Below are 24,883 nucleotides of genomic sequence, written 5' to 3'. Positions count from 1 at the left end.
TTTGCATGTTCTCCCTGTGTTTGTGTGGGTTCTCTCCAGGTGCTCCGACTTCCTCCCACATCCAAATGGCATGCATGTTAGGTGGACTGGAAAATTTAAATTGACTGTGTGAATGTGTTTTGTCTGTGGCCCTGCAATCAATTGGTATCCTCCAAGGTGTACTCTGCCTCACGCCCTATGACTGCTGGGCAGGGGTGCCGAAAAGGGGAGAACAAGGTAAAGGATTCTGGGGGCCCATGATTGACAGGGGCTAGACCCCTAATACAATTATAATACTGACAAAACAACATTGGGGAGGGGGGGGGGGGGGGGCAGTGACCAACTAAGACTCCTCTGTGACGCTCAGAATCCTGGGATACGCTCCAGCCCCCCCCAATATTTGGAGGTATAGAAAAAGCTACTGAAAATGTTTTCAGTTGATCACCACACATAATGGAATGATCATGAATCAAGACCACCCAAGTATGGATTCAGCCATCTATTATTTAATTATTACTTTTTTAACATATCAAAATAGGGCTTTTTGAACATTTACGTATTTGTGTATTTAATTGATTAATTAATTAATGCATTTTTTTAACAAATCAACACTAATGCAAACATCGGGTCAACTAAATAAACCTTTAAAATTGTAATAAATAAATAAATAAATAAGGAAATAATGTCCACATGCAAAAGATTTATTTCGTTCATAATATTACAGAATGGCGTTTCCTTTGACAGCTGAATAGGGGGTGTGGCTATAGGCCTATGACAGCTAATGCTATGTTAGCTTAAGCTAGTCAGTGTTTATGTTGATGTCTGTGCTTAACGCGACAAAACAAATATTTAAATGAGATATTACTGCCTATCTTTGGCTATATTTGTCAGCTACTCTTTCGCTGGAGAATATGTTCATTTTGAAACTTGGCAAACGCACTTAGCGAGCGGAAGCTAGTCAACGCTAGCCACGATGCTAATTTGAAGCTAATAGTATTGTCGGTATCTGGTGTAACGCTGCTTCCCTGCTTAGGTTAACCAAACCTGGCGTTGTTCTGTTTGTGCGAGTGATGTTGGTAATAAATGGATGAATGAATGAGGGGTGCACTGACGATGGCGTTGACTGTGGACGTTCCGCCAGAGTAATTCAGCAGGGTGAGCTCGGATGCAACGATGTCTTGTAAATCAACCAAAGTGGCCCCGAGTGTTGATTTCGACCACAGTTGCTCTGACAGTGTGGAATATTTGACTCTCAATTTTGGCCCGTTTGAGACTGTTCACCGCTGGAGAAGGCTTCCTCCATGTGATGAGTTTGTTGGAGCAAGGTAATGCTGACAGATGCAGCTTAATGAACTACAACTGGCTAACTGTTTTGTGTAAACCCTGATGGTTTGTTTAGGCGCAGCAAGCACACCGTTGTGGCATACAGGGATGCTATATACGTGTTTGGAGGAGACAATGGGTGAGTACATTTTGTGTTATTCAGTACAAGATTCAGTCTTCCTTCATTCTAATAGAACCTATTGTCACTTAATCACACTGTTTTTTGACTGTTGAAACTACTGAATGACATATTTATGCTGAAGTTATTCCTTTTCTGTATAAAGCGCATAGATCTGGTCGAAGGGTGTTCTTCAGCTCCAGTGACACACAAAAGGTCCTGATCAAGATGCATCACACACGAGCTATTGTCCTGTTGTGAATTCACATTGACTCAAATGAAACACACGGTCTATTTTTCCACCCTAACACTGACTGCAAATTTGTTATTACATTTATGCATTTGACAGGGCTTTAATCCATACTGATTTATAAATCAGAGCATATCTGGGGGTATGAGCTGGTGTTGCGCATTGCTGCATCCACCATACTACATAACCACCTTGGGTCCTGAATGCCAAACAACTGGGGCCTCAAGTACAAAGACTTGCATGGATTTTCTGCTGAAACATGGCGTACACTAAAACCCAGAAACTGTCGTAAGAAAAAAATTCAGATGTATCAAAGTGTGTGCATGCATGGATCCAAGCATGTTACTTTTGTACATCCCAATCAACATGAAATTGAGCACACATGCAGGCATGGGTGCAATTTGGTGGGGGATGGGGGGGGGCATGTCTCCCCACCTTTTCAACCAGGGGGGACAGAATATGATATGTCCCCCCCCCACACACCTTCTGACATATGTGTGTACTTGAAACGTGTTGTGCCAGTCTTATGTGCAAACCATATCAGTCTTATGTGCAAAACCATGTCAGAATAGTATCTTTCTTTCTGCAAGTTTGTATTTTTAGCAGCATTGACTTGTTTACAACGCCTGTTTCTTGTTTGTCACATTCTGAATTTTCTGGGACTGCATTTGCCCAGATTTGAAACCAAAAATAGTTGCCTCTAGGGACTAGTGTCTACACATAAGTATCAATGGACCATATGCTAATTTACTAAATTCTGAAAGTTATAAAAGGAAATCAGAAAAGCTATCTGGGACCTCAGAAAGCCCATCTGAAATTATTGCTTGATCTCCAAAATCAGTCTATGCAAGCAAAATTATGTTCAGTATGAGTGTTGTCATTAGTGCCACTTCGAAAATTAAATTTATGATAAGTAATTTATCCTAAACTTATGATCTGTTGTTTTTTCAAACTTATGCAAAAACAAATCTTGAGGAAAAAAAAATACAGTATGCGATAGTTAATAATTATTAAGAGCCTGTTCTTTCATATTTCTGAATACATTTTACCACATTGCAGTTGTTTTTTTTTTTTGTTTGTTTGTTTTTTTTTTTTTTATGAAAACTCACCTTATTCTTTTTGAGTTCTACACATGTGGTGATACCTTATTTACACCAGGATGTTAATAAAATCAATGCTGGCTATTCTCAGAATAAAGTACCTATATCCACAGTTTCAAATTGCATAAGTCAAATGGTGTCCACTTTATGGTCTTCTCAAAACATTAAAATTACTGTTCTGGATGCTCAGAATGCATCTGAGCTTATCTAGAAACCATTGGCTTCTGGGGGCCTAAAGCAGCCCCCACACCCCCGGCCTATGCACTTTGGTCCTGCGGGCTTCGCACTTTGTCCCCCCCAATTTCTAGTTGGAAATTGCACCCTTGCATGCAGGCGTACCAAACTCCTCCCTGTCCACGTCTCCATTTATATATGCAAATTTATTGTAATGAGACCAGGGATTCCCCTCTCTGTCCGATCATTCCACTTGACCAAAGAAAAGAAATTCTGCTGAGTGTGAGCTACAGATGAATGGAAATGAAGTGAGACACACGGATATCATATTTGGTACCCTGTCCAACGGGATAAATATGAAATGGAAAAGAAGTGTGTGGGAGTGTGTCTGTGAGGCTGTAAATGCTGTGAGCTCAGAGCAGTGCACACACACTGAAGTAAAAAAAAAAAAATGAGTGCGCTGTGTGACATTCACAACTTTACACATGGGTTAATGACAAATATTGAACACAGGGAGAGAATCGGGGGCTTGTTAAGAAGCTCTGCAGCTCTAGTTTTACCATCAAGAAACAATCAAAAATTTTATAATAACAAAAACATATTTGAATGTCCACATGCCCAAATGTGCCTGTGCTAGTTTTCATTCGGAACAATTACACGAAAAAACTATTTACTCACCTAGCAGCCAGCCTCTAGCCTGTTCCCAACCCAATGCATTTGTGTATCTCATATGATTTGAACATTGATGGAATGAAAATGTTTCATATTAACAAAAACAAATTAATCATGTGATGATACCTTTATACCAATGTGTGTGCAGTCAATAGCTCCGATTACATTAGGGAAACCGGCTCTTGCTGCAGATTGTGCTTTAATGTTGGAATGTGATGTACCTGGATACCATTTGGATGATTCCATCCCACACAGCTGGCATGGCTCAGCTCAAAGTTGACTAGCACTCCTGACCAGTCGGCCAGAACCTGCTGGATTTCCCTGTTGCCAGGAACCCCAGCGTGGTCAGCACCTGTGTGGGCACAGACAACCCCTGGCTCCTTGCTATTGCACTCTATGGCCGAACGCAGTTCTGCACACAACTCCAGTAACAACTGTCCTTAGTAAATGAAATCACCTTATGAGCCTAATATCGTCATTTGCCAGCAAATCCTTACGTCCCTGAATATTCGCTCACGTCAGATTGCACCATTTGCAAGGTTCTCTGACAGCGTTAACACAGCCATTGTTAATACCATTTTCTTCATCACTTTGCGCATGCTTTTATATCCACCCATATAATTGCAAATACGTGGGTGTGATAATTGCTCATAAGTGTGTCTCTGACGTGCACATCACTCTGACTTTTTGTTTTCACATTATTAATAGTTTCCCAGCATCACCTCTATGTGTTGCCAGAGGGACAATAGCTGCAGAAATATCTGTACGCCAGCCATGAATGGTGTGGGGCACCACACATTTCCACAGTCATTTCACTTTTGATTCATCTGAATGTTAGCATGGAGAAGGACGTACACCACGTTTTTGTGCGTATGCAGCCTTTGTACACGAGGCCCCTGGTCCATCGCCACATCTTGAAAGTAGCCATCTATCTCCTGCAGCCTGGTGAAATGTGGGTGTCTTCTTGGTCTTCTCCAGCCACTGGGTCCTCCAATACCGAGGTACCTACATGCTGGACTGTCCTCATAGAAATGTGCCACACAACCAAAATGTTGTAGGTGATGCTTCCTCAGAATGTAAGTTGTACTCTCTCCCTAAGTAACTGCTCGTTTGACACAGAGATATTCTAGCAGTACTCAAAGATCCAACAGAAGAACCTGGTATCAAAGATATCCAGTCATTGCCTACTGGTTAGCATCTGTGTCTCCCAAACGTACAGTAATGCAGCACCAGGATCCACCAGGACCTTTGTTCTACTGCGAAGATATCTGCATTGCCAAGCACCTCCAGCAACCTTATGACTACATAAGCTCTTCTCAGGCGCCTCTTGATTTCAGAGCCCGAGGACCCAGAGGCATGAATGTCACTGCCAAAATCAGTGAATGTCTCTACAAGTTCAGGACTTTTCACTACATACAGATACGCTGGTCTTGATCTAGAACAATTGCAAACCCAGGCGTTCAGATTCTTCACTGAGCTTCCTCAGAGCTGCAATCGGTCATCCCCTGATTCTGCACAGATTACAGTAACATCTGCAAAGTCAAGGTCTGTAAACCTTCGCCAACCACTGTACCTAGACTGCTGGTTTCCACAACCCTACCCAACACCCACTAAAATCAAAAGCAAGGGAAGCAAATTCAAATTCTCATCAACACACAACAGCAGGATTGGATGTTCTGATTGTTGAGGTAAAAGAGAACTCCTGCATCCACTGACTTGTAACTTAAGTAGTTAACTGAACTGATCTGGGCTCTACCCAGATCACATTTAAAATGGTTCTACTATTTTAAATGTGAACTTTTTGTTTGTTTGTTTCTTTACTTTTTTGCTCCTTTATGGTTTTGTCCACTGTGTGTGTTGATATTTTGTGTTACCTGACAGGAAGAACATGCTAAATGACTTGCTCCGTTTTGATGTGAAGGACTGCTCGTGGTGTCGGTAAGATTGCACCAAAGCATGTGTTGGCAGTTTTAAGACATATGGAATATTTGGGTTTATCGTATGTGTATTATAATATCTAGAGCCTTCACCACTGGAACGCCACCTGCTCCCAGATATCATCATTCAGCTGTTGTGTATGGCAGCAGCATGTTTGTTTTTGGTAACATTTTTAAACTTATTTTTAAAAATGACATTTATTCTGTTTCAGCTTGGCTGACTGTGACACTGTAATATTTGGATGTTCATATTTCAGGTGGCTACACTGGAGACATCTACTCAAACTCAAACCTCAAAAACAAGAATGACCTTTTTGAGTACAAGTTTGCAACAGGGCAGTGGACAGAATGGAAAGTGGAGGGCAGGTAATGCATTTTTGAATGTCTCAGTCTAGTTTGCATTTTTAGGATTTTTAAAAAGAATGTAAATGCAATATAGCATGAGCAAGTGGCTGTATGGGATATCATCATCCCCATCCCCTTAACTTAAACTTAAAAAGCAAACTATATTCTACGGAGTTGAGGAATTGATTAATTGACTTCAATATAATATTAGATAGTTTGCTTCTTGTTAGAAAGTCTACTTCAGTTGAATCTTTTAAGGCAAATCTTATTTATTTTATTTGGTTGATCAGTTTTATTGTTGGCTTAAAGTATACTTGCTGTTTTTAATTTTATTTGCATTTTACATTTTATGTAAACTGTCTTTTATCCTGTTTTATTCTGTTTAGCACTTCGTAATTTTTTTCCTGCTTAAAGTGGTATATAAATAAATTTATTATTACCCGAGGCCAAAATATGGCCATCGGGTATTGCGAAGACTTTGCGTCCATCTGTCTGTCTGCCTGTCCGTCTGTCTTAGCTCAGCGTAAGTCCATTCCTGTTACTGCCAGGGTCTTCAAATTCACAGGAAGCATTGTTGGGACACAGAGGTTAGACAAATTCAAAGATGGCTAACCTTGACCTATTTTAAGTGGTCAAAAGGTCACATTCTTTTCACACACTTTTATTCATTTCTTCCATTCTTTTTGTAGTCGCAACGTTACATTTACAGGTTGTAATCTCAAGATAATGAATTTGCAGGACATTGAAGATAGCTGACCTTGGCTGACTGACCTTGGCTCACATTTTATGTTGAGGGTTTGTCCACCAGGGCAGTATATTGGTACTACTGCATGAGTTGGCAAATTGAAACTGTGTGTTGCATTTCCTATTTTTATGCTCATGCTGCCAAGGGCACTTTAGCATTGTGTTCTATATTTATAAAATTAAGCAACAACTAATTTGATCATTACTTTGAGAATTTTTTTTAAAAGAAATATCCACTTGTCTGATTTCAGCATCCAAAATGCACATTTTATGGTTTATTTTACTAGTTCCTTTACTCCTGTCTTACAGTAAACTGAAAATATTTGGGTTGTGGACAAAACAAGACATTTGAAGGCATTATGTTGGCCTCTGGAAAACACTGATAGGCATTTTTTTTTTTTTTTTTACCATTTTCTGATGTTTTATGGACCAAACAACTATTGTTAGCTGCTCCTAACCTTGTTTGTTGTCCACTTCATTGAATAATGACTTACAGCAGGACACAAAACTAATATCTTTAATATTATAATATTGTCTTTAATCCCCTATTGCTCCCGGTGTGTAGTGAGCGCCTTGCATGGCAGCATCCTGACATCGGGGTGAATGTGAGGCATAATTTGTAAAGCGCTTTGAGCTTCTGAAGCAGATAGAAAAGCGCTATATAAATGCAGTCCATTTACCATTTAATATTGAAAGAGTGGGGAGCCATTGTTGTGTTTTGGCACATTCTTCACAAAAAAGTATAAATAAAAGATCCTAGATTTAGTATTTTTAAATTGTAAATACTAAAAGTTTTAATAAAACATAGATGTATTGGTGAAAATTTATCTTCATGCTGGTTTACAATATTTAGCCCTATTAACTAAACTGTACTTGGTCACTTGTTTCAGTTTGCCAGTAGCAAGGTCTGCACATGGTGCCACAGTGTACAGTGATAAACTGTGGATATTTGCTGGCTATGATGGGAATGCCAGGTATGTTTTATTTTAATATTCCTTATCAATTCTTTTCTTTTTCTTTTTTTTTTTTGCCCTCAGTAATTTTGATTGACATTATTGTTTTGTATAGGCTGAATGACATGTGGACTATCAGCCTCCAGGACAGAGAACATGCTTGTTGGGAGGAGGCCAGTATATAATATATAGTATTCAACAGCACATGCAGAAAACACACATTGTTCACATGTTAATGCCTGTTTCTTTATTGTTTTCATTAGATTGATCAAAGTGGTGAGATCCCCCCATCCTGCTGCAACTTTCCTGTGGCCGTATGTAGGGACAAGATGTTTGTGTTTTCTGGACAGAGTGGTGCGAAGATAACCAACAACCTCTTCCAGTTTGAATTCAATGGTCACATGTGAGAAAATAAAAACTTTGATTCTGCAGACTTGGATTGTTTGGCATGCGTAAACCAGTCAGTATTGAAATAGTTATAAATTTTAGAGGGAAAAAGTCATCATTGCCATTGATCTTCTCAGATGGACACGCATCCCTACAGAACACTTGCTGCGAGGCTCTCCTCCACCTCCTCAGAGACGTTACGGGCACACCATGGTAGCTTTTGACCGCCATTTGTATGTGTTTGGAGGTGCTGCCGACAACACTCTGCCCAACGAGCTGCACTGTTACGATGTGGACTCTCAGACATGGGAGGTGATCCAGCCCAGCCTGGACAGTGAGGTATAATGGCACTCTGTCGCCAGCTCATGGCAAAGGAGGAGAGATGTCTAAGTTTTGTTTTGTTGAAAGGCTAATTTATTAATCAGCATTATCACCAAGTTATTTGTGACTAGAGCTTTCTATTTTTTGTTAAATGTTATTATATTATACTTAAATATGCCTTAAGTAGGATACAATAATGCACTTTGCCCAAAGGAGATGAAAAAACAGAGTGATCAAGTTTTTTTTAGTTCAGTCTGAACCACCACCACCACACACACACACACACACCTTGAATAGTGAACTTTTGTTTTTTGATCATTTTGCAAGACATTTGATGGGGGGCCCTTTCTATGGACAGCTTTATTTTTGATCCCTTTCTTTGTCATTTCCTTCTCAGATGCCCAGTGGGAGACTCTTCCACGCAGCTGCTGTGATTCAAGATGCCATTTACATCTTTGGAGGGACTGTGGATAACAATGTGCGAAGTGGAGAGATGTATAGGTTCCAGGTAAAACACTTACAGCTTTTCTGTTTTAAAACAATAGGATAGACTAGTACTAATGGTCAGCTTTCCCCCAAAAGAAACATTATGGTCTTGATATTCTTGACTTATCGTGTAGTTATAAAATGTTAATATTAAAACTGTCAAAAAATATGTACTTTTCTTCTCATTGCAGTTCTCATGCTACCCCAAGTGTACTCTCCATGAGGACTATGGCAAACTCTGGGAGAACCGTCAGTTTTGTGATGTGGAATTTATTCTTGGCGAGGTGGGTTTCTATGGCAACTGCTGCATATGACACAAATGGCTTTAAAGGAATGACTCATTTTCCATTAGGGCTGGGAGATAAAAGAGTTGCATATCGCAATAAAATTAGGTTAATAATTATGTTATGCTTTGGACATTTCTGTACAGATGTAACAGTCATGTAGCAGAAATAAAGGTTGCAATTTTTACTTGCATATCAATGTGCACAACAATTTGTTGTTGCAAAGTGTTGTTTTAGCTATCAGTAGTGAAGAAAATGCTGAGAACCAAGTTAGAGCGAGGGGGAAGAAAAGGGAGTGTGGAGCCAGCAATGGCTACAAAAGAAAAATGACTGTGTAAGGGGCTGTGCATCCTGTAAATTTGAGGAAGTAGTTGACAAATAAGGTAATGCAACTGGGGCTTATAGGTACGCTGATGCTTGCAGCAGGATTGGAAAAAATTTAACAATGTGTGAACAAATATTGGGGAGAATTTCTCATACTGAAGTCACTCGTGCAGCACACAAAAAGAAACGGATACACCTCCCGCCCCACCCTTTTACAATAAGCCCTAGATATGCACTGCTGATACAACAAGAACAATAATAATGATAATATTTGTCTATCAATGTCGAACCTTATGTATACAAAGTGCTTCCCAATATGAAATCCAAAACAAAATAACTTATGAACTATGTTATATTTTTTTAAGGTTTCAGTTATTTATCAGGATATTCTCCAAATTGACAGAATAAATACAGATATCAGTCAGTATGGAAATGGTATTGGGATATTTTTTTTTTTTGTACCATATTGCCCAGGCCTCTTTTCTAGGGCCTGACCGTTAAATCTGGAAGCTAATATAATCAGCAGATAAGAGCTGCTTACAGATAAATCAGTGTCTGGGGGAGGTGATGAGCAATGGTTAAGCATTGGGCATGAGACCAGGGGATCCTTGGTTCAAATCCCAGCCTGATCTGAAAATCACTAAGGGCCCTTGGGCAAGGTCCTTAATCCCCTAGTTGCCCCCGGTGTGTAGTGAGCGCCTTGTATGGCAGCACCCAGACATCGGGGTGAATATGAGGCATGATTGTAAAGCGTTTTGAGCGTCTGATGCAGATAGAAAACCGCTGTATAAATGCAGTACATTTTTTGTCAGCATTTACAACAGCAGATAATTGACAATTAAAAAGTAACTGAGAGAAACAAAATCAACTATGGGATGCATTGCTTCATATTTCAACATGGTTTGCATCATTGATGCATTCATTTTAAAAGAACACATATTCCAGAGTATGATCTGATCCACATTTGTTTTGAAGTGCTGTCGCCATATTCAGTCTAGTGAGTGTTGGAGGTCACAGGCCGATGAAGCCAACAGGACCACATCATCTGCAAAAGGCAGTGATGAGACCCTGAGCCCACCAAACTGGAAACCCTCCTCCCACCTGACTACACCTCGATATCCTGTCCATGAACATCACATACTGGATTGGTGACAAGGCGCAGCCCTGGGAGAGGCCAACCCCCACCGGAAATGAGTCCAACTTACTGCTGAGCACCCGAACACAGCTTTCGCTTTGTGAGTCCAGAGATTGGATGCCCCTGAGAAGGCACCCTCTCACTCCATACTCCCCCGGCACCTCCCACAAGATCTCCCGGGGTAACTGATCATACACCTTCTCTAAGTCCACAAAGCACACGTAGACTGGATGGGCATACTCCCAGGCACTCTCCAAGATCCTTGTGAGGTTGAAGAGCTGGTTGGTTGTTCCAAGACCAAGACAGAACCCACATGGGGGAGGTGATGGTCTAGTGGTTAAGCATTGGACTTGAGACCAGAGGATCCTTGGTTCAAACCCCAGCCTGACCGGAAAATCACGAAGGGCCCTTGGGCAAGGTCGTTAATCCCCCAGTTGCTCCTGGTGTGTAGTGAGCACCTTGCATGGCAGCACCCTGACATCAGTGTGTGAGTGTGTTTGTGTGAATAGGTGAATGTGAGGCATATTTGTAAAGCATTTTGAGCATCTGATGCAGATGGAAAAGCTCTATATAAATGCAGTCCATTTACCATTTATTCCAGCAGCAGCAGGACACGACGCCCCCAAGCTAATTACTAAAGTTGATGTTTTATTTAAATGGGTAAAATTTCACAGATGGGATGTTTGCTGAATAGCATCGCTACCTACAATAATTTTAAATCTGTACAGAGTGATATTTTGTGAGATGCTGTCATTGGTGCAAAATCAAAGAAACTTAAAATTGACAAAATATGGAAAGCAGTCTTGCTTCTCATTCAAAGATCATCCGGGAAAAACCACTTGCTGTGCTGGAAGTGCAGTAGCGTATCCAGTGCGAATGATAAGAGAAGTAATCAGATAAAAAAAAATGTTCAAAGAAAAAAAGAAAGTTCACATTTACATTTTCACATGGTACAGCGAAAAACTCTGTGCCTGACTATGTAGCTCTTTGCCAGTCTGCCTCACTTGATTAAAGCTATGGATTGTAAGTTTTCAAGTAGGGAACAAATGCTACATCCAATATGAATGTGTTTTTAACCTTTTAAACAGGCTTTATGACCTATGTATAACAACAAATGACATCAAATATAACATAAGGAAATATGAAATTTGTATCATATTTAACTTGATATATCTTCTTTATTTAACCAGGTAAAAGCCTCATTAAGATTAAAAATCACTTTTCCACAAGTGACCTGGACAAAAAGGCAGCATAACAACATGGCCACAAAGGGACATACAGTGGGGCAAAAAAGTGTTTAGTCAGCCCCTGATTGTGCAAGTTCTCCTACTTAGAAAGATGAGAGAGGTCTGTAATTTTCAACATAGGTACACTTCAGTTATGAGAGACAAAATGAGAAAAAAATCCAGGAAATCACAGTGTAGGATTTTTAAAGAATTTATTTGTAAATTATGGTGGAAAATAAGTATTTGGTCAAAAACAAAATTTCAACTAAATATTTTGTAACATAACCTTTGTTGGTAATGACAGAGGTCAAATGTTTCCTGTAAGTCTTCACCAGGTTTGCACACACTGTAGCTGGTATTTTGGCCCATTCCTCCAGGCAGATCTCCTCTAGAGCAGTGATGTTTTGGGGTTGTCGCTGGGCAACACGGACTTTCAACTCCCTCCACAAATTTTCTATGGGGTTCAGGTCTGGAGACTGGCTCGGCCACTCCAGGACCTTGAAATGCTTTTTGCGGAGCCACTCCTTCGTTGCCCGAGCAGTGTGTTTGGGATCATTGACCCAGCCACATTGCATCTTCAATGCTCTCAATGATGGAAGGAGGTTTTGGCTTAAAATCTTACAATACATGGCCCCGTTCATTATTCCCTTAACACGGATCAGTCGTCCTGTCCCCTTTGCAGAAAAACAGCCCCAAAGCCTGATGTTTCCACCCCCATACTTCACAGTAGGTATGGTGTTCTTGGGATGCAATTCAGCATTTTTCTTCCTCCAAACACGACGAGTTGAGTTTTTACCAAAAAGTTCTATTTTGGTTTTATCTTACCACATGATATTCTCCCAGTACTCTCCTGGATCATCCATATGCTCTCTGGCAAACTTCAGATGGGCCTGGGCATGTACTGGCTTAAGCAGGGGGACACGCCTGGCATTGCAAGATTCAAATCCCTCTCTGCATAGTGTGTAGCCTTTGTTACTTTGGTTCCAGCTCTCTGCTGGTCATTCATCAGGTCCCTCTGTGTAGTTCTTGGCTTTTTGTTCACCGTTCTCATGATCATTTTGACCCCACGGGATGACATCTTGCATGGAGCCCCAGATCGATGGAGATTATCACTGGTCTTGTATGTCTTCCATTTTCTTACAATTGCTCCCACAGTTGATTTATTCACACCAACCTGCTTGCCAATTGTAGATTCACTCTTCCCAGCGTGGTGCAGGGCTACAATTTTCTTCCTGGTGTCCTTCAACAGTTCTTTGGTCTTGGCCATGGTTGAGTTTGGAATCTGACTGTTTGAGGCTGTGGACAGGTGTCTTTTATACAGATGAGTTCCAACAGATGCCATTAATACAGGTAACAGGTGGAGGACAGAAGAGCTTCTTAAAGGAGAAGTTACAGGTCTGTGAGAGCCAGAAATCTTGCTTGTTTGTGGGTGACCAAATACTTATTTTCCACCATAATTTACAAATAAATTCTTTAAAAATCCTACAGTATGATTTCCGGGATTTTTTTTTTCTCATTTTGTCTCATAGTTGAGGTGTACCTATGATGAAAATTACAGACCGCTCTCGTCTTTCTAAGTAGGAGAACTTGCACAATCAGGGGCTGACTAAAAATAAATAAATAAATAAATACTTTTTTGCCCCACTGTAACTTTCATACACAACAAATACACAATATACATACATACACACACACTTTAACTTAAATTGACTCAGGTTATGGCTCTTATTTAATAAAAAACAAAATTTTACAAGTATTTATTTTAATTTTATTCAGCTTTGCCTAGGCCCATTGATGTCTGTGAAGGGCCCATCATATGGAGAAAATGGCCAATTACCTGAGGAACTAAGGGGCCATTTTGAAATATGAAGCACAGTAAAACAAGCATAATTTCAAACTGGATTATGTCACCTTGTCTTGGTGCGGACTCATAAAAAGTACACAAAATAAAAGTTAGGGGAAATCTTTGTTTATACTTTATGTCTCTGAGGGGCGGAAAACTCCCTTCAACTTCTCACTTGTTGCATTCGGGGTCACCACAACAGATCCGAGGTGGATCTGTATGTTGATTTGGCACAAGTTTATAACTGATGCCCTTCCTGATGCAGCTCCACATTACATGGACAAAAGAATACGAGGTGCCTTCAATAAGTTTTGAGACTTTTTTCGTAGGGGCAGTTATAATCATCCCACACTCTTGTAATTTTGATATGTTATTACCATATGTCTAAGGAGATAATCTACCAATTTTTGTTATTCCAGGTTGAAAGAGACGGCTGTATGTGGACGTTAAGCGTACCCTACTAAATCATGCTCGTTACAGCTGACTTTTTTGCATTCGGGACGGGAGGACACTTTGGAAGAGCGATGCACTATAAAATTTTGTGTTAAGTTCAGAAAGAACACTACACAGACTTATGAACTGCTTCAGAGTGCTTATGGAGTAAATTGCATGGGCAGAGCATCGGTGTTTCGTTGGCACAAAAAGTTTAAGGGTGGCAGAGAGTCTGTGAGAGACAATGAGAGGTGTGGGAGGGGGAGGGAAGTCAGAACACTGGAGCTGGTGGGGAAAATTTGTACTTTTATGGATGAGGACTGTCGAGTGTCAGTAGAGACAATAAGTATAGAGATTGAAGTCAGTGTGAGAACTGTGCGCGATTATTCATGATGAACTGAAAATGCGGAAGATTTGTGGAAGCTCAGGACAATGCACCAGTCCACAACTCCATCTGTGTTTCCAACTATTTGACCGAGATGGGCATCAAGACAGTTCTTCACCCTCTCTACAGTCCAGACCTTGCTCCCTGTGACTTTTGGTTGTTCCCAAGCTCAAGGAAAACCTCAGAGGCAGTTGCTTTGAAACCATTGAGGAGATGAAAGAGGCTGTGACAAGGGTCGTGGACACGTTCACACCAGAGGACTTCCAGGGGGCCTTCCAGAAGTTGTTGAAATGGTACAACAGGTGCATTGCATCTGGAGGGCAGTACTTTGAAGGGGATGAGCGTTTCGTGCTTGTCTGAGGAAAAAAGTGTCCCTAAGAAAAAAGTCTCAAAACTTATTGAAGGCACCTCGTATGTGCAGGGATTAAAGTTCTCCGACACTACACTGGATTTCCGTCAATTGGGCTGCCAAAAGCCAGGTTTCGCACTGGTACTGTCCTGATGAAAAATCAAGACCATGTTCAAAAATAGATTTTTAGAATAACTTCTGTTTTTCCTTTTTAGATTCTGGCAACAGGCCTGAGATTTTAATTGGTATTGAATGAGTAAAATCTTTAGAAAAGCTGTCCCCTTAAAATGTTTATCCTGAAGTATTTAAATAATGTTTAGGTTAAAGTCTTTCTATAATATGATGCTGCATTAGAAAAGAACAGCAGTGGTTATTGAGTGAAATATTATAGTTTGCTGTTTTCTTAGCTGTCTCCACCTTGATTTACCTTAAACACTAGGACGCGATTGCAAAAGGCTTTCTACTAAAAGGTAGATGAACAGCTTATGATTTGGCCATGAAAAAAATTCAGTTAGAAGATTTTTTTTTCCTTTAATCCCTGTATGTGTCTATATTGGCATATCACATTTGAGGATAATTCAATATCAAAATCTGTATTGGTTTTAAAAATCTTGTATCAGTTGGGTTCTGTTTGTTTCCATCTAATTACTGCTTTTATTCCTTATGCTGTCTATAGAGGGAAGAGAAAGTCTTGGGCCACATTGCTATAGTAACCGCTAGGTGCCAGTGGCTGCGTAAGAAAATCCTGCAGGCTCGGGACAGGCAGAGACAGGTCAGAACCACACAGCATGTTTGTATTTTTTTATTATTTATTTATTTGGATTTTTGGGGGGGATGTCATATTTTGTGATACACAGGAATTTATGTATTCTAACAAATGTCACTTGTGAATGAAATGAATAAATAGAGGAATTTGTAGTTTATTTCAAGTCATGATCACAGTGTTGTACTGCTCAGCTTAGGTACACTGACAGCAGAGCGTTGGAGCATTTACTGATAATATTAGCCAAGAGATGGTTCGTAATGTTAGATTTGTCCTGCCCCTATTGAACAGGTAAAAATTAAGTTCTTACACATTTTCAGTGTAGCTTTTGCAACAACAAAATTGTCATGAAGTTATACAGCTTCATCATGCAGTGGCACAGAGAAGGAATATCTGACATAGATTATTTGGAATATCAGCCTATAGTTTGCCAGAATATACGTGGGAGACCAAAGCCTAGATTTGATTTGTTGTATTAATCTCCTCCTCTGCTCCAGTCCACAATGAAATGTTCACTGGTTATTCAACAGGCCGAAGTTGCACTCCGCTCAGTTTCTCCATTCACAGCCACAGAGTTACCATTGGTGTCTTGGTGGCTTCTCTTACTTCTCTTCTTCTTCTTGTACTGTCAGTCAGTTAATAACTGATTGACAACTAATACTAAGATTTACCATGTAGACCGAGTGCAGTAACTGAAGTATCACCTGCATTATGTAGATTACACAAAATGTATACAATTAGAAAATTTGGGGAAATTTTGCTTGAATTGATTCCCATTGCATAATCATTTTTATTTGGCATTGACATTTTGTGTACATGCTGACAAGTTCAAGATATACTTGAGTCAGCTTACTACACAGTGGAGTTGCAATGTGTTTGAAGACAGTAGAACAGAAAATATAACTACATTATGACCTTTTAAGTGAAGTCGGCGTGAAATGTAGTGTGTCTCTCCAGAGCTAAATGTAATTAAACTTTTTAAACCTCCTGCACATTATCTCATATAGAGGGTATGCACTGACGTCATCAAACCACACCCTGTGACGGTAAACCTCCAAGTTGAATGGAAAATAGCTGAGAGAAACCAGTTGTTTACAGCAGTCGAATGTTCCAAAATTCTGCAACCTGTGAGTAAAATCCTTTTTTTTTTTGTGGCGAAGTCAGCATAGGATAGGTATATGACGAACAGCGTGTAGACTGGCCTTCAGCACTTGTATTTTTTGCAGATGTTTTTGGAGCTGCTGGCATGTGAATATGTCCCTGATATTCAGTACACGGACATCTAAGATAAAGTAATCCTTTATTAGTTTCCAGGTCTCCCTTGAAAAGAGGTTCTTAATCTCAATGGGATTTTCCTGGTTAAAAAAATATTTAGTCCCACGACGGGGAAATTTACGATGCTACAGCAGCAAAGGGACAGCCACAGAACACGTGTGCAAAGTATCTACAACTATTTCGTCAGGGATACAAATGTTTCGTTGTGGGTCTGTGAACAAGATCATCACAAAACATGTCTCAAATCATCACAGCAAAGGTGAGTTACTTTGTGCATAGTTTTGGTTTTTGAATGGCGGTAATGAAAATCACGTGCATCCACAGTGCACAGGTTAGTTTTAAGTTGTTAATCCTGCTTAGTGAGACGTACACGTTTTCATACCAAAGTAATTTGCTTTAATGATTGTCATTGTGTTGTCACTAATGTGGGAGTTTATGTGTTTACCAGTGTTCATTCACAAAATGCTGGTTCAGCTTGAATGCTCGTTAATTAAACAGCCTCACGGAGCTCCGGCAGGCTGACAACAGTCTACAGCTGTTTGATTCATGACATTTTTTCTGTTTCAGTTTAAAACTATTTGATTCCTGTTCTCACTATGTGGTCTGTCCCGTTGTCTACCTTGTGAGAGCTGACAACGCAGTTGATGCAGGAGCGAACACAGCTGCTGTCGATTTGTTTACCGCCCAGCATGCCAGTGTACTGCAGGCTTCCAAGTTTAATGGTTAAACTATGTCACGTGCATACTCTCTATACACAGTTAGCCTTATCTTATCCTAGTTCTCCTCCTCATTGTTGTTTTGACTGTCCTACAAAGTAGAGAAGCTTGAATCTTCGACTGGACTGGGTTGCTTGACGTGAGGACGTTCGCTTCAAATCACAGAAGCTCCTCAGCTAAATTCTTGCTCTGGTAGTCTGACTTCTGTCTTGACTCTTGTAGAGAAGAATAAACCAGAAGCCAACAAAAGCTGGAGTTTTTAACCTAACCAGACCCCTACCGAGAGGCCGAATGCTATAGGCTAGTGACTAAACAATAGCTCTAATTAGCACCTATTGTGCTCTAGTTAGCACTCTCCTAATGATGGGATGGAAGCATCCCCTGATGGCTCCCTTGACGACTCTCCTGATGATGTGAATGACTCATTACCATGAACAAAAGACTGAAACTGCTTTGACCTGAGTACCCCATTGTAAACAGGGGACAAAGCGTGTCTGAGACCTGCCCCCCCGGTTAAGAGCCTACAAAGTGTAAAAAAGTGAAGTGCCGAGTAATATGAGCATTATACAGTGCATCTGGAAAATACTCACAGTTCTTCACTTTTTCCACACTTATGTTACAGCCTTATTCCAAAATGGAGTAAATACATTTTTTTCCCTCAAAATTATACTCACAACTAGAGATTGCAATTTTCAGATCTCTCCAGATGTTCAATTGGATTCAGATCTGGGCTGTGGCTGGGCCACTCAAGGACATTCACAGAGTCGTCCTGAAGCCACTCCTTTGATATCTTGGCTGTGTACTTAGGGGCATTGTCCTGCTGAAAGATGAACTGTTGCCCCAATCTGAGGTCAAGAGTGTCTCCCACTTCCTGCCACTGAAAAACATCCCAACAGCATGATGCTGCCACCACCATGCTTCACTGTAGGAATGGTACCTGGTTTCCTCCAAACATGGCGCCTGGCGTTCACGGCAAAGAGTTAAATTTTTGTCTCATCATACCAGAAAATTTTGTTTCTCAGGTCTGAGAGTCTATCAAGTGCCTTTTGGAAAACTGCAGGCAGGCTGTCATGTGCCTGACAGTGCTTTTAATCTGGCCACTCTACCTACAGGCCTGATTGATGGATTGCTGCAGAGATGGTTGTCCTTCTGGAAGGTTTTCCTCTCTCCACAGAGGAATGCTGGGGCTCTGACAGAGTGAACAGCAGGTTCTTGGTCATCTCTCTGATTAAGGTCCTTCTCCCACGAGCTCTTAGTTTAGAACAGCGGTCAGCTCTAGGAAGTGTCCTGGTGGATCTGGATTTCTTCCATTTATGGATGTTGAAGGCCACTGTGCTCATTGGGACCTTCAAAGCAACAGAAATGTGTCTTCCCCAGATTTGTACCTCAAGACAGTCCTGTCTCAGAGGTCGGCAGACAATTCCTTTGACTTCTTGCTTGGTTTTTGCTCTGACATGCACTGTCAACTGTGGGGCCTTATATGTAGACAGGCGTGTGCCTTTACAAATTATGTCCAATCAACTGAATTTACCCCAGATGGACAATTAAGCTGTAGAAACACCTTAAGGATGATCAGTGGAAACAGGATGCACCTGAGCTCAATTTTGAACTTCATGGCAAAGACTGTGAATACTTAAGTACATGTGATTTCTTTGTTTTGTTTTTTTATATATATAAATTTGCAAAAATCTCCAAAATAAAGATAACTTTTTTCACAAAGTCAGTATGGGTTATTGTATGTAGAATTTTGAGGAATAAAATTAATTTCATCCATTTTGGAATCTGGCTGCAACATAACAAAATGTGGAAAAAGTGAAGCGCTGTGAATACTTTCTAGGTGCACTGCATTTCCTTTCTTTATTCAAGAGTGTGGTCTTTCATTTAACTCCTTCTCTTCGACCCAGTTTGTCTCACTGATTCAGATCATAGCTATATAAGAAAAAAGTTGATTGATTGATTGATTGATATATTTGTTCTATGGCAATTGATAGCATCTAGCTTGATGTTGCATTACTGCCACCTCCTGCTTCAGTGTGTGAATTGTAGTACTCCTTTCAGCTCAGTATACAGACACAGCTTGTCACTTGTAGATGGTGCCATCTTGTGGCCATAGATGATAATGCACTATTTTTTATGTGAACGTTGCTTTGACACGTAATTCACAAAACCAACAAAACAAGTAAAATAAATAAATAAATAAAATAAATACAATAAGCAACTTGTCTGGACAGTACGGTATGTAGTTCCTGTACCTGTAGAGTTAAGAATATTCAAATATTGAAAGTGTGTAAATATATGAGCTTTGTGTCACAAGTTGGGGCAGTATTAAGTTGACTGCTCTCTTCTTGACTGTGCAGAAGATTAAACAGGAGAGCAGTGAGGAAAGTGATGAAGGGGCAGCTGGAGGTCCAAAGGATATCCCGGAGGGGAACAGGCCTTCAGGAACTCAGCCGCTGCTTGAAGTGTGTATCAGAGAAGCAGAGGCTCAGCCGTTTGAAGTCTTAATGCAGTTTCTCTACACAGACAAGATCCAGTACCCACGCAGAGGTAGTCCTCTCCACGTGTTTTTCTTCCTCTTGCAGTAACTAGAGTACTCTGCGTTAAATGTGGTTTGTGCTTTCTGTGACTGTTCAGGCCATGTTCAGGATGTTCTTCTAATCATGGATGTATACAAGCTCGCCCTCAGTTTTAAACTTTCTCGACTGGAGCAGCTCTGTGTGCAGTACATTGAGGCATCTGTAGACCTGCAGAACGTTCTCAGTGTTTGTGAAAATGCCAACAAGCTGCAGCTGGACCAACTGAAGGTAGGTCTCCATCAGGGATGTGAATCGTACAGCAACTCACGATTCAATTTGATTCCGATTCTTGGGGTGACGATTCGATTCAGAATCGATTTTCGATTCATAGAGCTCTGAGAAATAGTTATATTACTTAAAAAATGTTTATGTTTAAGAAAATGCAGCTTTGCAAGATTAATCAAGTGATTCTAGATGTAAATTTACTTATCTGCTTTGCTCGTTCAGAGTTGGCTGGCAGTTTAGCGAAGCGCTGGTCAGTGATCGGCAGAGACCGCTGCTCCCCTCTTTTAGCTCCAGGTGATGACGTAGCATGTGGGCTTGCGGATTTGAAGTGTTTCCAAAGTGCTTGACTTTCATTTTGCAGATTTTGCACACTGCATAAGTCATGTCAAGCGCCTTCTTACGCAGCAAATAATAAAATCCAAAATGCGCCCAAACACTTGCCTTCAGCAAAGACGATGCTGGCTGAATTAGCTCTTCGTCCGCCATGCTAAGCTGCAGCTCACGAATGTTTGAAGCACGTCGGACTCTCCCCTCGCAGGGACACTGTAGTATGGAAGCCATGCCTGACAAACAGTACACGCAGTGAGTAAGCAAGAAAATGTTTTTAAAAAATGCTTTTAAAAATCGATTGTTGGACATTTTGGATCGATTCAGAACGGTAATAAATAAGAATCGCGATTCGGACGTGAAGCGATTTTTTTTTTTTTTTTTTTTTTTTTTTTTTCCTGGCACCCCTAGTCTCCATGCTTCAGTAATTTAAACCAGCTGTATATTTTGCTGATCTCTGCTGGTTGGCAATTAGTCCTTGCTGCAGGGAGTAGACCTGTACTACTCACCTTGTGTTCAGTACATTCTGACTTTGCTGTTGACTGATGTTAACACATTTAAAATCTTTGACCAGAAGAGGTCACTGCAGCAGTGTTTTCTTTGTTAGTAATGCCATACAGTTCTGTTTTCCTTCAGGAACACTGCCTTAATTTTGTGGTAAAGGAATCACACTTCAACCAGGTGATTATGACAGAAGAGTTCGAACACCTGTCCACACCACTGATTGTGGAAATAGTGCGACGTAAACAGCAACCTCCCCCAAGGCTGTACTCTGATCAGCCTATGGATATCGGAACCTCCCTGGTGCAGGACATGAAAGCTTACCTGGAAGGAGGTGGCCTGGAGTTCTGTGACATTATTCTGCTGTTAGACGGACACCCACGTCCTGCTCATAAAGCCATACTGGCAGCCCGCTCCAGGTACAGGCCTTTATGAAATATTTCTACACACACAAGATTTAGGAGCTTTCAGTTCTTTGAAATTTTACACATTTGTTGTCACACCTGTGAAATTATTGAAGGGATTTTTCAAAAAACAAGAAAAACAAACAACTTGGTGAAAAGGTCTGGGCTGTAATAGAAACAGTATTTTTTATAATGTCTGTTTCTTCTGGCTTCTCCCCTTTTTTGTTTGGGGTTGCCAGAGTGAATCTAATACAGAGCCACACATTAGATTACCCGATGGTCTTCCTGACACAACTCCACATTCCATGGAGAATGTCCATGGGTGATCTTGAATTGGGAACCTTGTGTTCTGGAAGTACGCACACCACCTTATAATTTCTCTCTCTCATGCGCGTGCACTGTTTTTTTGTTAACTTATAGTTTCTTCTACATACACTGTCTGAAATTGTAGAATATTAATGAACATTAAATATGTTTTGCTTGATGTGGGGAGGAAAATGTGCAAAAATTCAAGGGAAGTGAACAAATATCTCCAGGCATTTTACAGTGATGTGTTAACTTGATGACATGTTTGACACTTACAATTTCATATGTCAGTTACTTTGAGGCGATGTTCCGCTCCTTCATGCCTGAGGACGGTCAGGTGAATATTTCTATTGGCGAGATGGTTCCAAGTAAACAGGCTTTTGAGTCCATGCTGCGCTATATTTACTATGGAGACGTCAACATGCCTCCTGAGGACTCCCTGTATCCTTGACTTTCAGACTGCTTTGTGGTCCTGTTGTCTGTTGGAATTGGGTTTCATTGTAGTTCTGCTTTGGCTTGATCTCTCTGTCAAAGGAAAGGTTCTTGTACAACCAGTGGTTTCTGTATACAGTCCTTCTGTACCCCTATTCTCAATGTTTTGTTAAACTTGTTTCCCCTCGCTGCTCTGCACACAGCTGTTCCAGCTGTTAACTGGCTGAACCCACTTGATCTGGCCAGTCCTGTGGGTAGAGCAGGGAAAAATGGAAAACATGCAGGTTAGTGGTGCATGAGGACAGAGTTGGGAACAGATTTAACACCCAGTTGAAAATGTTTCAAGTACATGAACATTTGAAAGCTCATGATGAAAATATTTTGCTACTTCCTTGACCCGCAATGAACAGCTATCTGTTTGCAGCACCGTATTACTATGGATTCTCAAATAATAGGTTACAGGCTTATTGTAAGCAGAATCTGGAGATGAACGTCACTGTGGAGAATGTCTTGCAGGTGTGTGTGTTCCACTACTTCTCCAAGGTGCATGGGCCAGTGTTCTTTATGCTTGCTGTGTTCATGTTAGTTGACCTCAGAATTGGCCTTAAGGCATTTGTTTGCTCAAAGGTCAAGGTCACTGGGATCAAATGTCAAAAATATGATTTGTCACACTGACGACCACCAAACTTGGCACATACCAGGATGCCTGCGGTCACATAGGGTTCTGAAATTTCCCATTTGAGGTCACATTTACCAAAGGGGTCAAAGTAATTGAGATCATAACACAACTTTGATGTTTTCTCACTCCAGTTTGCATTAAACCTTTACTTACATGGGGATGGGTTCTGGAATTACCCATCAAGGTCAAATTTGTCAAAGGTTAATTATTGGGGCAAAGTTCATGTCTGTCTGTCTGTTGACCTTTTCCTTCCAGGTTTTTTTTTTTTTTTTTTTTTTTTTTTGCTGATTTCTACCAAACTTGGTATGTCAATAAAGGGTGGCCCTGAAATTGGTGTTTCTAAGTAAATAAATAAATAATCCATTTTGGCAAAGGTCAGCGAATCTGATTTTCAGCTCTATTTAGACCAAATGTGGTACACACTTGGTTACAAAATTGTCCTGGCAAGGTCAGGCAGAGGCCAATCTTTTGGTTGAAGATCAAGGTTATTGGGGTCAGTTGTCACATTACCATAGCTATTACTGCCCATGGGTACTGTTACCTACTTTGCTGAAAGACTTGTTTTCCTCAGTCAGTTCTGACGGTGCATCTGTTGTTTTCTCCCCATACAGATTCTGGAAGCAGCTGATAAGACTCAGGCTCTGGACATGAAGAAGCACTGCCTCCACATTATTGTCCATCAGTTCATTAAGGTGGGTGGGCTTCTGTCTGCGGCCCTGAGGGTTTGCTGCCCACTGACTGCCGCTGAGCTAACTGTGTCACCTTGATGTCTTGGTGGGAGGCTGACACATTTGTCCCTGCATCACAGCCTTCTTCTGCTGCATAAAGAACCGACTTTACAGCCAGGCTGGCTGTACAAAAACCTCCTCCTTAATTTTAAGGGTCATAGCACTGCTCAAATGTTGTTTTTTTTTCTTTTGTGTGCCTTTTTTTGTGCATGAGCAACTCAGTGCTACTTCTTCCACATTTTTAAGTTATTATTAGTGTTTGTTTGAGACTCATATTTCTTGTTTGCTTTTTTTTAAATTATCATTTTATTTATTTATTTATTTATGCTCTCCTCCCCCTCCAAAGGTATCCAAGCTTCCTAACCTGCGGTCTCTGAGCCAGCTGCTGCTGTTGGACATCATTGAGTCTCTAGCTACACACATATCAGACAAACAGTGTGCTGAGATGGGCTCTGACATATAGGATGACATGGACAGACAGGTGTATTCTCTTCAAACAAGCCGTGCATGTCTGCTCCACCTTCTACTCATTCCCTCCTTCATGCAGTACGTTTTTATGTTGGTCCTTGCATGTTATGAGCCCCACAGTTGCCTTAATTTCATGCCATATGAAACTTGTTTATGTGAAAATGCTGTCAGATGTATGTTATCTGCATCTCAGTCCACAGAGAAACAACTAGCTAAATTATAGCTCAGGAAAGATCACTGATCAGAAAGTGTTATATATATACACACATTTTTAATTTAGAGTTCATACAACAGTTTCCCCAAGGTTTCATTAGTTTTTTTTTTTAAGACAAATATTCAGTGTATCATAGAAATTAAATTAGTGGCTCGAGGAAGGTTTCTGCTTCTGTCCACTGCAAATACATCAAGTGACTGTGTAACATGTTTCCACTCCACGTGACTTGTTTTAACTTTATAGACATCTTGTATTTTGATTTTAGCAAAGCTGTACTAAATGCTGTGGGGACTGAAAATCAGAATGTGTACTTTGTTCAGTGCTTGGCTGACATTAGCACAGAAACTATTACTGATATTAACCACTTCTTAACTGCAATTGACAAACATGAGCTCGTTATTTGTGCAATACAAAAACATGGATTGAGTGACTTTTCTGTGCTGTTAATGCATTCCATGTATTTAAGGCCTTAATAAATCTCTTGTGAAATGGCTTGTGTTAA

At 40.5% G+C, this 24,883-nt stretch overlaps 1 protein-coding gene across 1 annotated transcript; it reads left to right on the top strand.

Moving 5' to 3' along the window:
* Positions 1-738: 738 nt before the first annotated feature.
* Positions 739-24,883, top strand: lztr1 (leucine-zipper-like transcription regulator 1). Its single transcript, XM_034170221.1, has 19 exons — positions 739-1,304; positions 1,379-1,441; positions 5,498-5,554; positions 5,638-5,717; positions 5,811-5,919; positions 7,533-7,616; positions 7,711-7,768; positions 7,859-7,998; positions 8,120-8,321; positions 8,701-8,811; positions 8,981-9,073; positions 15,444-15,539; positions 19,879-20,068; positions 20,156-20,325; positions 21,286-21,569; positions 22,152-22,301; positions 22,703-22,808; positions 23,583-23,663; positions 24,046-24,883. Exons 1-19 carry the CDS (start codon positions 1,153-1,155, stop codon positions 24,160-24,162), a joined length of 2,343 nt encoding a protein of 780 aa, XP_034026112.1. The 5' UTR covers positions 739-1,152; the 3' UTR covers positions 24,163-24,883.

The sequence above is a fragment of the Thalassophryne amazonica genome, chromosome 5, assembly GCF_902500255.1.
Source record: "Thalassophryne amazonica chromosome 5, fThaAma1.1, whole genome shotgun sequence".
NCBI lineage: Eukaryota > Metazoa > Chordata > Actinopteri > Batrachoidiformes > Batrachoididae > Thalassophryne > Thalassophryne amazonica.
This window is presented reverse-complemented; position numbering and strand designations above follow the sequence as displayed.